The following is a 15,680-nucleotide window of genomic DNA, read 5'->3' as shown; positions in this document are numbered from 1 at the left end:
ATTGAAGGAGATGACGCTGTCTTGTCAGATGTTCTCAGGCTTTTTACTGATTTAAAAGAACAAATCAGCATTGTCCTACCCACATCCCTGCTGCTCAAAGCAGAGGAGAAGGCAATTGTTCAATTCATACAGACGCGTCAAGAATTTTGTGTCAAGCCGATTCATGCTGCAGCATATTTGCTGGACCCAAAGCAGCTTGGGAGACCAATACTTTCTGGAGAACAGATCAACAGCGCTTACAGTGTGATTTCTACCCTCTCACACCATCTCAATCTGGATGTGGGCAAAGTTCTGGGAAGTCTGGCAAAGTTCTCTACCAAGCAAGGTCTTTGGAATGGGGATGGGATATGGGAATCATGCAAGCATATCAGTGCACATACCTGGTGGAAGGGACTTTGTGCATCTGAGGCCCTGTCACCTATTGCATCGGTGATACTCCAAATCCCACCTTCATCAGCGGCCTCTGAACGAAACTGGTCACTTTTTGGGAATACGCATACAAAGGTGCGCAACAGGCTGACTAACAAGAGAGTGGAGAAACTGGTGGCTATCCGGGCGAACCTACAACTTATTGAGCCAGATACAGAAGTGTCCACCACACAGCTAGACACTGACACAGAGGAGGTGGCATAGTGGTTAGCACTGTTGCCTCACAGCGCCAGGGACCCGGGTTCGAATCCGGCCTCGGGTGACTGTCTGTGTGGCGTTTGCACATTCTCCCCGTGTTTGCGTGGGTTTCCTCCGGGTGCTCCCGTTTCCTCCCACAGTCCAAAGATGTGCGGGTTAGGTTGATTGGCTATGATAAATTGACCCTTAGTGTTAGGGGGATTAAATACGTGGGGATAGGGTGGGATATGTGTTGGTGTAGGGGTTACGGGGATCGGGTGGGATATGTGTCGGTGCAGGCTTGATGGGCCAAAATGGCCTCTATCTGCACTGTGGGGTTTCTGTGATTCTGTGAAATGGACACGTCAGAGCCAGAATCAGGAGGAGCAATGAGGAGTAGAAGACTCAGAAGACTCATGAGTAGAAGACTCAAAGGGACAAAATAAGGACAAATTACAGGCTAAATAAGCTGACGCTCTTTTTATTTTATTTTAGATGGGTCTTTTTTGTGGGGGTTCAATAAAGTTCAAAATTATAACCTAAATAAAGTTTTGAAAGCCTGTTTTTATTTGTATGGAACAGTATGTCTATTTTGACAACAAAGATAATATAAGGGTCAGAGACAAAAACCATCAGTGTGCAAAAAAACTCAAAATTCCCATAAATTCCCAAAATTCCCGAAAATTCCCATGGAAAGTTTCTTCTTTTAAAAATTCCCAGAATTTTGCAATCCTAAGGAGCCCTAGTAAAACTGAAGTCAATGGGAATCAGGGTGAAAATGCTCCACTGGCTGGAGTCACACCTAGCACTAAGGAAGATGGTTGTGGTGGTTGAAGGTCAGTCATTACAGCCCCAGGACATCGCTGCAGGAGTTCCTCAGGGCATTGTCCTAGGCCCAGCCATCTTCAGCTGCTTCATCAATGACCTTCCCTCCAACATAAGGTCAGAAATGGGGATGTTCACTGATGACTGCACAGTGTTCAGCACCATTCGCAACTCCACAGCTAATGAAGCAGTCCATGCCCGCATGCAAGAAGATCTGGATGACGCTCAGGCTTGGGCTGATAAGTGGCAGGTAACATTCGCGCCACAGAAGTGCCAGCAATGACTATCTCCAACAAGCGAGAGTCTAACCACCTCCCCTTGACATTCAATGGCATTACCATTGCTGAATCCCCCACTATCAACATCCTTGGGGGTCAGCATTAACCAGAAACTTAACAAGAGTAGGTCAGAGGTTAGGTATTCTGCGGCAAGTGTCTCACCTCCTGACTCCCCAAAGCCTTTCCACCATCTACAAGGCACAAGGAGTGTGATGGAATACTCTCCACTTGCCTGGATGAGTGCAGCTCCAACAACACTCAAGAAGTTCGACACCATCCAGGACAAAGCAGCCTGCTTGATTGGCACCCCATCCACCACCTTAAACATTCACTTCCTCCACCACCGGCGTACCGTGGCTGCAGTGTGTACCATCTACAAAATGCACTGTAGCAACTCGCCATGGTTTCTTCGGCAGCACCTCCCAAACCCGCGACTTCTTCCACCTAGAAGGACAAGGGCAGCAGGCGCATGGGAACGCCACCACCTCCAAGTTCCCCTCCAAGTCACACACCATCCTGACTTAGAAGTATATTGCCGATCCTTCATCGTTGCTGGGTCAAAATCCTGGAACTCCCTGCCTAACAGCACTATGGGAAGTAGCTTCACCACACAAACTGCAGCGGTTCAAGGCAGCGGCTCACCACCACCTTCTCAAGGGCAACTAGAGATGGGCAATAAATGCTGGCATTGCCAGCGACGCCCTGATCCCATAAATGAATTTTAAAAAACTGCCCGCACAACTCTTACGGCTGGTAAAAGCAGGCGTAGGGCCTGCTTTCATCAGGGTAAGGGTATATGTAAGGCTTAAATAAAACTTTAAAAAATCTAAAATTATGCACATGCACTTTAAATGAGTTTATGCAAATATTGACCCAGAGTAAGGTGTTTAAAATTATTTGTCAAAAAATTATTTTCTTTATTGAGGTTGATGCAATGAAGGGACTTATGAATTAAATTGCAATTCTATACATTTATATTTTATTAGAATTCTGTACATTGTATAATTACTTGGAGATTCCATTGCATATCATTAGGGGATTCCCTTCATAAATGACTGCAATGATATCATCCTTTCTGATTGGAGGACCGGGCTCACGTGATCCCAGGGATGCTTCCGAACCGCCTGCATCCCTGGGGTCCATGAGCCTTTACGCTGCCGCACGCCTGGAGGCCCGAGACCGCAACTCTTCGCAGCCTGGGTGTCTGGAAGTAAATTGGTAAATGTTTTGCGGGTCATAGGCGTACTCCGGAGGTACATCTATGACCGCAACTTCTAGGTCATCAGGTAATCACAAAATGATGGCATCGAAGCACCAAGTAAACCTTTAAACATTTTCAACAGTCACTCTCCAACATCCAATTCCATCATCCCTATTCATAAAGGCACTCTATCCCCCACGGAACCATCATCCCTATTCATAAAGGCACTCTATCCCCTATGGAACCAATCAGAGAGACACCACCACACCATCTCTCCTTTCACTGCCACCTACTTCCCCATCTATTTCCCCCTGCTATGCAATCTTCCCTCTCTCTACTTGCATTCTGTCCTCCTCCCCCTGCCATAAATTGTTCCTCTCAAGTTAGCAAACATTCTCCCTCTCATCTTGGCAGCTCATATTAGAGTCCATTGGTTAATGCACCAGACAAGTCCCAATCCTTTCTCTTTGTGCACTTCCTGCATACTGGAGGTAGGAACATATGTTCTTGCAAGTGTTTATGCCTACAGCATGCAGGGTGGTGATCTGGGCCAGTAGTGTTGGAAGTATGCAAAGAGGAGCAGTGGACCTGTCCACTAGGTTAGCTACCCAAAAAGAACTGACTGTCCATGCGAAAAGTGGAAGGTTGGCTTGTATAGACTTATTGGCCCAGAAATTCGTGTCGGGGGCTTCCCGCGGGTGCAAGCCCCCGACCTACACTTACCTAGCGCGCCAATAGTTGAAGCCTGGGCCTGCGTGGATTTCCTGTCTGTGGCCTGGTTCAGCTCCCGGCGTGCTGTGCTTGCGTGACCCAGCGGCGTACTTAGTGCGATGCGTCGGCTGGGATCACGTGAGCACTGGGCAGCCAATCGGAGGATGCAAAAGTTCATTCATGAGTTTGACAGTAAGAACTGTCAAACTCATGAAAACTCCGGGCGCCCAAAACAGTACTTAAACTTGAAATAAAATTTTAAAAAACATCACACTATTTAAATGAACTATAAATAACTTTAAATAACTGTTTTAAACAATAAATTAAATTTTTGAAAAAAATAATTTTATAAAAAATCAGGGCTAAAAATACTTACCTTACTGTAAAGTCTTTAAAAATAATAAACCTGTGGAAAAAAAATTCTAATTCTAATTATTAGACCACTTACCTTTTAAAATTAAGTCCTTACGTCTGCTTTTTTCAAGTGTAAAAAGTGAAGGCCTTCACGCACGGGCAAACCTGGAAAAAAAAAGGAAGTTCAACGCGCACGCGCAGACTCCTGCGCGCACGCGTTCGACCTCTGAACCCCTTGGTTCAGAGGATCGGAAATGCCGGTTTCCCGTGCATGTGTAGTGCATGCAAGATTCCGGCACTTCCATCGGGTCCATGCGTGAGTACTCCGTCCGTCCGAATTTCTGGGCCATTTACTCACTAGCTAACTGACCACACACTGGTCAGTACAAGCTGGTTCAAAGGGGCACCTCCCCAATGTACAAAGCAGGGCTGCATTTATTCTGGAGGATCTAATCCATTTGTTTCAAATCTGAAGCAGAAAAGTAGCAAAAATGAACAAGTGACAACATTGAGAAATATAAGTAACCGAAAAGTTGATTAATCAACTTGCACCTACAATAAAATGATGAGACTTTTTGCTTGCTGGCAAGTTGGGGTTGGTCCATATTGAACTATTACTTCATGATCATATAGATTTTCATTTCAAGTACTACCATAATTAAGTATGTAATCATTGAGCAATGACAACTGATGTTGATTCCAATTGAAGATGTAACCAGATTCTGTGCCCCAGTGATTGTGTAGGCGTAGATTCATAGACAGGCAATGACAATCCAGAAATACCAACAGTCTGCTTGGTGCAGAACCGGGAAAACAGCTGATTTCTGGCTCACTGAAGTCATCCTATCAACCACTGCGGCTCACCTCGGCAGTGCATGTGTCGAGGCATGCGCATGAGCAGAAGAGGAGAGCTGCGGAGGGTTCTGGGGAAACTTCCGTGATCCAGAGATCGGCTGGTTCCAAGGCTCAGGCATGCGCAGTGCGGGCAGGGGCTGGAAAAGCTGACAGGTCTGTGCAAAAACTGCACAGTCGGTAGCTATCTTTACAAGGGAGGGGAGGAGAGGTTTGCGCTTTAAATGATGTGACTAGTGTTTGAAAGGAGTTAATCGGGTGCAAGTTTAGCTGAGTACATGGAATATAATGGTTTGGATACGTTTTTTTGGTATTTTTGTCGACAAACTTTCCTTTCTGTGAATGTATATGTTTTTAATGTATAGAAACAAATTTCCTACTCATATTTTAAATAGTTGACTTTCTCCCTTGTCACTTTTACTTTTTATATTTTACTCTCAGGCTTTGACTGTAACTTGTTTTGTGCATGCCCTCTGTCTCCTTTTGTCCCTGGATAGGATTTAACTTTTGTGAATGAACTCTCCCTCCCCCTCAGTCAAAGTTTCGGATTTTTTTTTCTGAATGAACTCCTCCTTCCCCTTGGTCTCTCGCTGATCTCTGTGAATTTGACCTTTTTTGTGAATGAACTTCCCCCTCCCCCTCGGTCTCTTTATCTCTCGTCTGGCTGTAAATTTTAAGACGTTTTTGTGAATGAATTTCCCCCCCGCCCCGCATGATCTCTTGCTGTCTAGATGTGTTGACATTTTTCTCTCTCTCTTGTGAAATGAATTCGCCTTCTCCTTCACTTTGAATGGTCTCTTTTTCTGTCTCTCTTTTTCTCTCACACTCTTTCGCCTGGAGGGAAACTGTTGCTCTATGAATAAACACATCAATCAGCTGAAAAGCAGCCCGCACCATTGGTTAGCTCACCAAAGCCATGCAAATATGGCTGGTCATGCACAAAGCACCACCCCCCGTTGCTGCGGTAACCATTCTTCCTGCCTGATTAGACAGCTTGAAAACTGTTGCTCAGATTATATTAAAGAAACAGTGGGAAAGAGACGGGGACATTTTATGAAGTTAAAAAAGCTCAGCCACAAAACTTTTAACTCACTTTGCATTTCTTGAGCCAACGTTCCTCTTTTGCCGTATGATTTCCACAGGCAAGTTTTCAACACACGAACTTTGCATTTGCTAAAAAAAACCTATATATTTAAAAATAAAACATCTGCAGCTTTGCAGGATGCGTCACTGCTGCCCGGGGTTTTGTGCCTCTTGCAATCACTAAACACGATCTGGGAAGGTCAGAAATGTTGCAATCGTTGTTTTTTTTAAGTTCTGTTTTTCGCCACATAATTAACATAATTTTCAAAAATAATGTTTAGTTCTCTTCTGGCCCTTGCATGATAGATGTGCCGAATTATCGCGCAATACGGGGACGCTTTCAGGTAGGCAGGGCTAATTTGAATAAAGGATCGATATTGTTATGCAAGAATTATTTGTTCGGTCTTGCATCTGGTCCGGACCCATAAGAATGTTTTTTTTAAAACGTGCACGTTTCTCTTGACTATTAGCACTGAATTAAATTTAGATAATAATGATCTTGTGTTGCACTAAAGCTTTGGGTAGCTAGAATTTGTGTCTCCGAAACTTGTTTTTAAATTTTGTATCCTTTTCAGAGGTCTGATGTTCAGAATTGGCTGGGGTGTGCTAACTGATTTAACCTCGCTCTCCCTTGTTTGGATAATTGCGTTTGAGCCTGCGCTAGTCTTAGAGAAAGGAAGCCTGTATCTTTAATCAAGTAGAGGAGTGAGTGATTGACAGATAGAAATTGGAGCCGATGAAACAGACAGGCGACCAATGAGAGCGATCCATTAGAAAACACTGGAGGCCCCTGGAGGAGAAGCAAAGGAAAAACGAGTGAATTGAGCACAATCATAGGTCTGGGCTGTCTTGAAAGGACTCTACATCAACTAATTCATGCTATTTACCAAATCTGACGGGAATATTTATAGGCGATCGCACTGCACCCATTCAGGTGAGACCCTGTTCAACTTTTGCAAGCCTCTAGAGCATTGCGTGAAACAGCGTTACAGAAATAATAATGATAATAAAACGCTCTCCATCTAGTCCCGTTATCTGCATATAAGGAAAACATTTTGGAATTCCACGATGATCGACATTACCAATTTACTGTGTATTGCCCAGGTTTGCAAATCCTTTTATATCGATGCGAATGCACATGCACTAATAAGTCCGAAGTACTGAGATGGGATCAGTTTTGTGTTCTTCCCCCTCTGAGCAGTTTGCCCGTGTTTGCAGGCTGATCGCTATCTCTCTGGAACAGGTTGGGGCGGTAGTCTGAGATTTTTTTTGTGAATGGGCGCTGAAGGCTAATTAGTTATGCAAGTTCAGGCGGTCCATTCAAGATTTTTCTTTGGCCATCTTGTCTGTCGTTGTAGGCTGCTCGAGTCCGTCAAGGCACAGTCTCCATCTAAATGCTGAAGAATAAGACGAGCTAAGAGTTTGCGACGAGCTGCGGAATGGACGGCTACTACGACCAGCAAGTGCCTTACATGGTAACTCCTGTAAGTGAACTGGCAAGTGGCTTAATGAGAACTTGGCGGACGGACGTGATTTTTTATTATTATTGCTGTTTTATGAACTACATCACCATAAACTCAGCTACAACTCATTTAATATTTGTAACCAAAAAAAAACCCACGAGTGAGGCTAAAAGAAAGCGACATTTTTTTTACCAAGGCGGTATTTGAGACTGGAGGGATTTTAACCCCGCTCCCCTTCCCTGCCTTTGCACTGCTTTCAACAGGGTTGGGGAAGCCCATGTCAAGTACAAACGTTACTATTCCACAACTCAGCCAGGCTATAAAATGCCATCGTTATGACAAATTAAGCAACACTGCTTAAGTAAACAGAAGCTTCTCAAAAGTCAGGGGGCAAAAGCCAACAGTTCACTATTTGTTAAACAGGCCGTCCTGCAGAGTCCTGTTGCAAATACTACCAGAGGAAAGGCAGTTTACTGCGATTGATAAATTCAGAGATGTGACATTTCCCCTTATTCACCACTGTTGCTCGTTCTTTGTCTTCAGCATGACACATTTCCACAAAAGTAACAATTTTAAGACCAATCCCGCCCTTTTCTATTTGTTTACATTGTAATAATATCTTCAGTTGTTTTGAAATCCCACATAATACTCGCACGGCCGCTAAATGCAAATTGATGCGATGGTTTGTCACAACTAGCTTAAAGGGGAAAAACACATCCACGGTGATGATCTGGGATCAAGTTTTCACTTTTTTTTTATAGACATTAAGCTCGCAAAGTACAGATTGTGGCCAACTGGCCCAAATTATTTGGTGGAATGTAGCAGAGTGAGTTTTGAGAGCTTACTTCTCATCCAAGAGCGACTCTAAGAACTGCGTTATGTACTTTCATGTAGCAGGTGTGCGCCTCCACATTTTAACAAACATTTTGTCTTCTGTAGAAACCGCATGGAGGGAAATGTAGTGAAAGGACAACAAGTGAAAGGAAAAGGAAATTCATTGACACAGATTTAGCTCAAGATTCGGAAGGTAACTTTTTTCAAAATTAAATATACTTTATTCCGCCTACTTTATCTTTAACTCGCCCATCGTTTGTTTCCTTTCTTTATAAAAAATGCCCCGAAATACCTATTGACGCTTCCTCTGCCACTAGTATTTGTAGTTAAGGGCTTGTACTTGAGTCTCATATCTCTGATTTGCCGTCAAATAAATGTAGGCACCGTTCATATGTTCAGTGTCTCGGAGCACAGGATTTAAAAACAGTCCTGCTTAACATTATTTCCTATTGTGTACTGAGTTTTAAGATATTTACACAATTTGCCATATAGCTCCAATGTATCTTCTGTGATTGTCAGTCCTCTTTAATTTCCAGAGATTGTGCATAACTGATACAAGTAACAGGATTAGTCATACAAACCTGTGGCCGCTTAAGCTGCTGATGTGGTATTTAGATCCTAATATTTTCTGTCTGATTCGGATAAAAACGATCACATGTTGCGTGAACATGTCTTTTTGTGTCTGTGTGTGTTCTAGAAGGGGCGAAGTTAAACATCATGAGATTTAGATCTGATCAATATTGCTGTTTAAAATTCTCATCCGAGTATACAGTATTGCATTGCATGCAGATACAGTTCCAGGATATTGAATGTTAACGCAAGGTAATTAATAAGTCCGTTTCACGCGTTTTCGGCTGATAACTGTTGATTTCAGATTTGAAAACAACACTTTATTCAATCTGTAACAATGTTTTGACTTTTTCTCCTTCTCCTATCTCTGCAGAACTCTTTCAGGATTTGAGCCAGCTGCAGGAAACCTGGCTCGCAGAAGGTAAGAAACTGTCACATCCCTGGGAGAGAGAATAAAAATGTAGAAAAGAAAACAATTGCGACGCCTAAAAGTTGCGTTCCTAACGTGAAGCCCAATTAATTGAGCTCTAAAAGAGCCACCTCATGTGTCATGCATACATTATAGACTGTGATTAGTCTGCCTTGGGGAACTCAGGGCTGATCTTCCCAGTGTCATCACAGATTACCAGGAGAAATTGCTTCCAGTTTACAATCACATCTGCTTTTGGGGGAAGATCTGCAGCCGCGCAGACAGCTAGACTTAAGTTTGAAAGCACCATTTAGTTTTGACTGGCGATGATTTTACTTGATCAATCTTCATTGCTGCAGGAGATTTTTTTAAGCGTGAATTATTAAGGCACTAGGCTACATCTGAGCTCCGATGGTGCCAAAACACGAGCTTTGATGTTCTTTAGGTGTTGTTTTCTGATGGCAAAAAGTGTTTATATTCCTCGATTCATCGCGGCGGGATGCTTCAGGATTTGAGTGCAAGTGTCTTTTATCCAGCTTGCTCACAGCACAGAAGTTTAGGTTTGTAGCTGAAATATTTTAAATCTGTTATATTTATCTGAAAGATGTGACAAATTTGTAAAAAAAAAATCGGGTGATTTTGAGACCTATAACTTTAAGTTGCATATGTTTTAATCATATTTGTTCTTAATATAAACAAGCCCTATAATTGGTGCCAAAATGCGTTTCAAATAATTCTTGTTAGTTTTAAGCTACATCAGTTTGCTTTATGAATAATTTTCAGTATTATTTAGAGATTGGTATAAAAGTATTTCTAATGTGACAGTTTTATTCTTTAAATTAAAAGTAGTTGATGAATAAGAATATCCATAGGAATATAAGACATAACACGTATTTCTATTTAACTACACAGTTTCTGTGATTATAATTTCTATTTAACATGTTATATATATTGCAATAATGATACTTTAATATGCTGCAGAGAATGTTTACATAAATGTGCCTCAGTTCTGTGGATCTCTTGCAGTTCCGAATGATCCTGGTTTTATCATTTGAACTGCTAAAGTCTGATCCTAATCTGTGAATGTGGGCACCAAGTGGAATGCAATTCGTTGGCATTATTGTAAATATATTTGGATGAAAACAATTAACAAATACAGCAGTGAATAGAAGAAAACTAGTATAAGGTAGCAATTTTTAAAAATTACTTTCTTTGAAAATTTGACAAAGTGAACTATTTAACTTAATCCATTGCCCAGTCTTTTCAAAACCGACTTTGCTGAGCTACAGACCTATCTTTTTCCTACTGGACGTTGTGGCTGCTGCCTACAGGAGTCTATTAGGAGAATAATTGTTTCCTGTCAACTTTTAAGTAAGAATGTCCTTAAAGGAAATTCATTATTTTTACTCAGTGCTTGTGCAGACATTCTGAGCACCTTTTGAGTTGAATAGCATTTGAATAGTCTGATTTAAATGACTGAGCGCCAAAAAGATAGGAGGAATAGACCTTGTCCTGCCTTTTCATTGGGCTGTGTAGCATGACCAGGTATTTAAAAGTGACTGAGATACTTAAAAAGGCAATTTCATCTAAAGGAAAGTGTTACATGTGGTTCCTGGACTGGAAGATGTGTTAAATTTACTGAACGCATGTTCTGTGTAGTAGTAAGTGAATTTTTGTGATGGTCATGTAACATGCAATAATATGTTCTTAAAACATCTCCTTAGATATATTAATGGTCAATTAGTTGTGGATGTGATCATTTTTGCTGTTACTGTTTGTGGTAGGAAAGCACATTTCAACGTGCTATTAATTCGGATTTAAACAATTTGAATGGATTCCACCGTTGGATTAAGTTGATGAATACCGGGCACCGTGTTGCTATTGTACTGGAGACAGCTTTTATTCCTTCTGTTATTTTTCTATTCTAGATTTAAGCGCATTGCCGGGTGAACACTAACTGCATTGTAAACTGATAATATTGACCTTTTTATCTACAACTAATCAAGAAACGGGGGAGGGAGTAGTTCATATTGCCAGCAGTTATCTAGGTGTGTGGGGAATATTAAATGTATGGGTCCCTGAGATAGAAATGATTTTGTTGACATAACGAAGCTCTGCTGCAAAGCTGATTTTCACTTTGGCAACTATATTGCGAGTTACGGTTTGCCCCGATAACCCGATCTAAATGATCGCAGTTTTTGATAGAATTGGACATGTCATAATTCAGTTGTCCTTCCAACAGTTTTGCAAAGTAGCCGTAGTGCTGAATATCGCCCTTCTAATCTGCAATGATAGCGTGTGTTGCCAGTGCATTGTTTGTGCTGCAGCTCAAGTTGGTAAACACTGAAGGGATGACTGGGGACGGACGGGGTGTACTGGAAACAGATAAAGAGTAACTAAAGTGGAGTCAGTCATCTGAGGGTCGGCCTTGGCATTTTGAACGGTCCTAAAAATAAAATAATCCCAAAATAAACAAGTACATTTTTTCCACTTTGATAGAAAAATATTATCCCAGTTGTTTCCGTTCTGTTGTACAGTGATTAGTTTCTTATTTAAAGGTATTGCTGTGGACACATTAGAAATATGTGTGTGGGGTGGGTGAATGTTGAGTTTGTTTTATGCAGTGTGTAAGAAGCCACTTAGCGTGGCTAGTGTTGTGTCTGAGCATCCGGTATGTTTTTAGTTTAGTTGTGCGTGTTGGCGTTATCCTTTCCATTGTTTGGTTTCTGACAGGTAACTGAGCGAGAATGGAGGCAGGTTCGGTTACATCTGAGCACTATTCGTATTAAGTGCGTTTTTCTTTTGTTTAACCCAATATCCCTCCCGCCCCCACAGTTCGTTGATCCCCCGCTTCCATGCATTATCCACTTTATTGCCTTCTCACCTTCCTACTGCTTTCCTTTAGCCAGAAGTGCAGGCAAGCTTGGTGCCATGTCATCTATCCTAGCTTTGATCGGCTGCCCAGAATACATACTTAATGGCCAATCACAAGTTTTCTTTTTCTTGATTTCTTTTTATACATTGTGTTTTTTGATTAGAAACTTTGCTAACATAGGAGTTGACTTACACCTCCAGGACCTAGACTTGAATGGAAGCCAGACTGGTGCAATGGCAGTGCTGGCTCTAAAAGTTGTAAAGAAATTGAGTTTTTCTTGAGCTAATGCCCACAGCACAAAGTTGCCTATAACTTGGCACAAACTTACTAAATTGTTCATGTAGAAGGTCCCATCAGGGTGGCTGGTGCGGGAAATGGAGAAAAATCACACTGGTGCAACAGAAGTAGTCTTCTAAGGTTGCGGTTAAGGCGCGTTGTGAGGGCATCACAGAAAGGGCTTTACTATGCGTCTGACCGATGTTATTCCTGACTTGGTAGTCAGACATTGGATGCCAAAAAAGTTGGATAGTGCCCCACTTGCCAACACTGATAATCGGCACCTTGATGAGCACAAAAATTTACCAAAAATTTGTGAACTAAACCAAAAAAGTTTTATTCTTCTGCCACAGGGGAGTCGTACCCTGGGCAAGACGTGGCAAAATACACCTGTAAAGAGTAGCTAAATTCAAACAATGGTTGAAACATCAATTAAAAGCTGGCCCAAGTGTTTGGATTTTGAACAGTTACAGGACAACCACTTCTGAGAATGATACTGTTACACAGGCTAACAATAGCTCTCAACAGGTTGCATTTTTCTCCAATTAGTTTATCCTGATTCTGCTCTGCTAACAGGCAGCATTTAAATAACAGTACTACAGAACATCAGCTTATTAAGTGCGTGATGGAAAATCATTGTAAGCCCCAAGCTACAAAAGGTACTACATATGCTAATGAATTTCAGCATTTTATTTTTGAATGTAATTGCATACAGTGAATTAGTGTTTACAGGGAAAATTCAAGTTTACTCCCCCCATCCTTTCACTTAACCCGCCCCCACCAGGCTAAAGGGTATGACGTTGGTCTTTGTGGTCTGACCACACACCCCTAAGCCCAGATTGTTTTTCTGAAGGAAGGTGGGGTTTTGCTTTTACTGCTGGCTTCTGTAATTGTTATGATCAGTTATCTTATTCACTGTCAGCAAGAATGACTCATAGATTTTTTTTTTAATTTGACTGTTAGTTACTGTCTGTATACATTTTCAGTTTCATAACACTGGGTGTGTTTCTTATTCAGTTATTTTTCTTTTAAATGGAGAGGCCAATTGGTGGTGACTTCAATTAACCCTTTCCTGCTTGAGTTGGTACACAAGAAATGGACCCATTAGAAAGAGTGTTTTTGCACATTCAATTGTGGAGGCTGTTTTGTTTTTTCCAATGTCTTGACATTTTCGAAAAGCTTTTCATATGGCAGCATTCGGTATCGACTGAGGACCGAGGATACTGGCCTCATAGTGGGCATTCACTACTGCATGACCTGAAATGACCCCTTTCTTCAAAATGAGTTCCAAACTACTTAAATATGAACAGGTTACTGTATTAATTACTTTAAAGAAAAAACAAATATTGTTCAGTTTTTTTTGTCCAGTAAGGATTTTAATTTCACGATAAAGCGATCTATTTTATTTCCAACAAATTTGAATACAAACTGTAGAAGTTTGGTTGTGGTTCAGTTAGAATGCACGGGCTAAATATATATGGGTTTGACTTTAACTCAGTACGATTGCTTACTACAGGTGTATGAATCCTGCTCGGCCTTCAGATCATTTACCCAATGATTTATAGAAACATTACTTTTGTGCTTGTTCCAGGGAGGTGTTTAGGGAGAACGATGTCCGGCTTTCGGCTGCGAGTCAGAAGTCCGTTAACTTAGTGCCGTTGGGTTTTGTGGTACATTGAGGAGACCCGGAGTATAAATGTGAGGGCTGGCTCCCCACCTTTACATCACAGAAACCAGCTTCTTTAGTCTGACAGAACAGTCATACACTCACATTTGTTGTGGTTGTGTGAACCCCTCTGTTCCCCGAACCTCGTCTCCCTTACATTATGGACTGTAGCTGATGGAGGGAGAACTGGGTGCCTGACTTCACTCCATAATTGAAAATAGCCTTTATGTGTTTAGGCTTTGAAGTCCAAAACTCCTTCTGGCCAGTAATGTCATTTTAAAACTAAAATTAATTTAAAAACTTGTCGCAGTATCCTAATTTTGCTTTTGGTGTTGAGATGCTGCTAATATCCTCAAAGAGGGCATTGTAACCTGTGCCATCTCCTTTAAAGCCCTGCCGACAGATTACTGCGGCAGTTGTAAGAAATCACTGAGCCACCAAAGTGACATGGGCCATTCACTTTAAAGAGCTCTGTGGTTATCACTGAGAGTTTATAATTGTACCAGACTGTGATCAGACTTGGGACCCACATTGAGATTTTTTTTTTAGAAAAAAGGGAAATAAAAAGTTTGTTTTAGTAACTGGTAATAAAACAATAAAACAAAATCCACATGCTTTCTGTTAATTTAAAAAATATTATCAAGGCAAAAACTAGCAGGCTAATTTTGCAACTTCATATGGTTAGTGGTCAGTGGACAGCTTAGCATGCCAGGAGCCCATATCGAAAATATGGGTGCACATTAATTTAAATGGACAGAAATTCATGCACAGCTTGCGCCCAGATTCCTAATATGTGCTAACAGTGGCTCGGCTCCCCACCCGCAGCACAACTCCAGAAGTCTCATGAGTGAACTGTAGAAAGTAAATAGTCAGGCTACTAAAACTGTCACTAACCTGCGGTCTCCAGCTATTTTCTTTTTTATTTCTTTGTCAATTTTCACTTCTCATCTATCTCTCCCAAAGCCGTCGACTTTTTGCAGAGATATGGTTCCACGCATGGCTGGCTGTCGCGCTCCAGTACTTCATTCAATTGGCTATTATCAATTTGTGAAGCTTGACCGTGAGTGTCCATAGGCTATTCAACCACAGGGGTCATCAAGTAAAATCCTAACCTCACCTGATGCCCACAAGGGTCACTGGATAGTGATCAAGAGGGGAATCCTGGCCGATTTTTCACTTCTCTACCCGGGGCATTGAGGCTAATTAAAGTTCCCCTACCATTTTACCAGCTGATTTCAGCTAACTCTGAAAAGAGTTTGGATTGATCTCGGGGTCTTCTTGGTCTGTAAGCTCCCTGAGATAAACTTCTGGAGTCATCGGGGAATATTCAAGTATTCTCTAATGAAAATCTGGATCTAAGTAGCATTTTGAACCCACTGAGCATCAGTCTGTGATTTCATTTTAAATTTCTCCAATTGAATCTGGCCCTTTTCTTGTGTGTGTGTGTGTGTATGGCTTTTTCATATGTATTATTATTTTTAAAATTTGTTTGACAATTTGAGTTGGACCAAACCTCTATATAGTTAAAAATGAGAATCACGATAAAATGCAGTAAGTCTGAAATCAAATTGATACACGCAAAGATCTATCCAGACTGTGTTTACGGTAGTTGCTTATTTTAATATCAATTCAGATGGGCTGAAATCAGTACAATTCATGGGAGCACAATGAAATTTT

The 15,680-nt window shown here is 41.5% G+C and overlaps 1 protein-coding gene across 2 annotated transcripts in view; it reads left to right on the top strand.

Annotated features, from left to right (window-relative positions):
• Positions 1 to 5,840: 5,840 nt before the first annotated feature.
• Positions 5,841 to 15,680, top strand: part of etv1 (ETS variant transcription factor 1) — a 186,729-nt gene continuing 176,889 nt past the window's right edge. Inside the window, exons 1-4 of one of the 2 annotated variants that reach the window (XM_085988389.1) lie at positions 5,841 to 6,844; positions 7,269 to 7,394; positions 8,313 to 8,400; positions 9,151 to 9,198. In XM_085988389.1, coding sequence (XP_085844515.1) covers positions 7,350 to 7,394; positions 8,313 to 8,400; positions 9,151 to 9,198 — 181 coding nt within the window. In that variant the 5' untranslated portion in view covers positions 5,841 to 6,844; positions 7,269 to 7,349. Of the gene's footprint in view, positions 6,845 to 7,268; positions 7,395 to 8,312; positions 8,401 to 8,904; positions 9,030 to 9,150; positions 9,199 to 15,680 lie in introns of those variants that run through there. The other variant, XM_085988390.1, reaches the window with a different exon arrangement.

This window comes from Somniosus microcephalus, chromosome 5 (assembly GCF_052327205.1).
Source record: "Somniosus microcephalus isolate GS21.2 chromosome 5, FLI_Smic_1.0, whole genome shotgun sequence".
Classification (NCBI taxonomy): domain Eukaryota; kingdom Metazoa; phylum Chordata; class Chondrichthyes; order Squaliformes; family Somniosidae; genus Somniosus; species Somniosus microcephalus.
The sequence above is the reverse complement of the archived record's forward strand: the minus strand, read 5'-3'. Positions and strand labels throughout refer to the sequence as shown.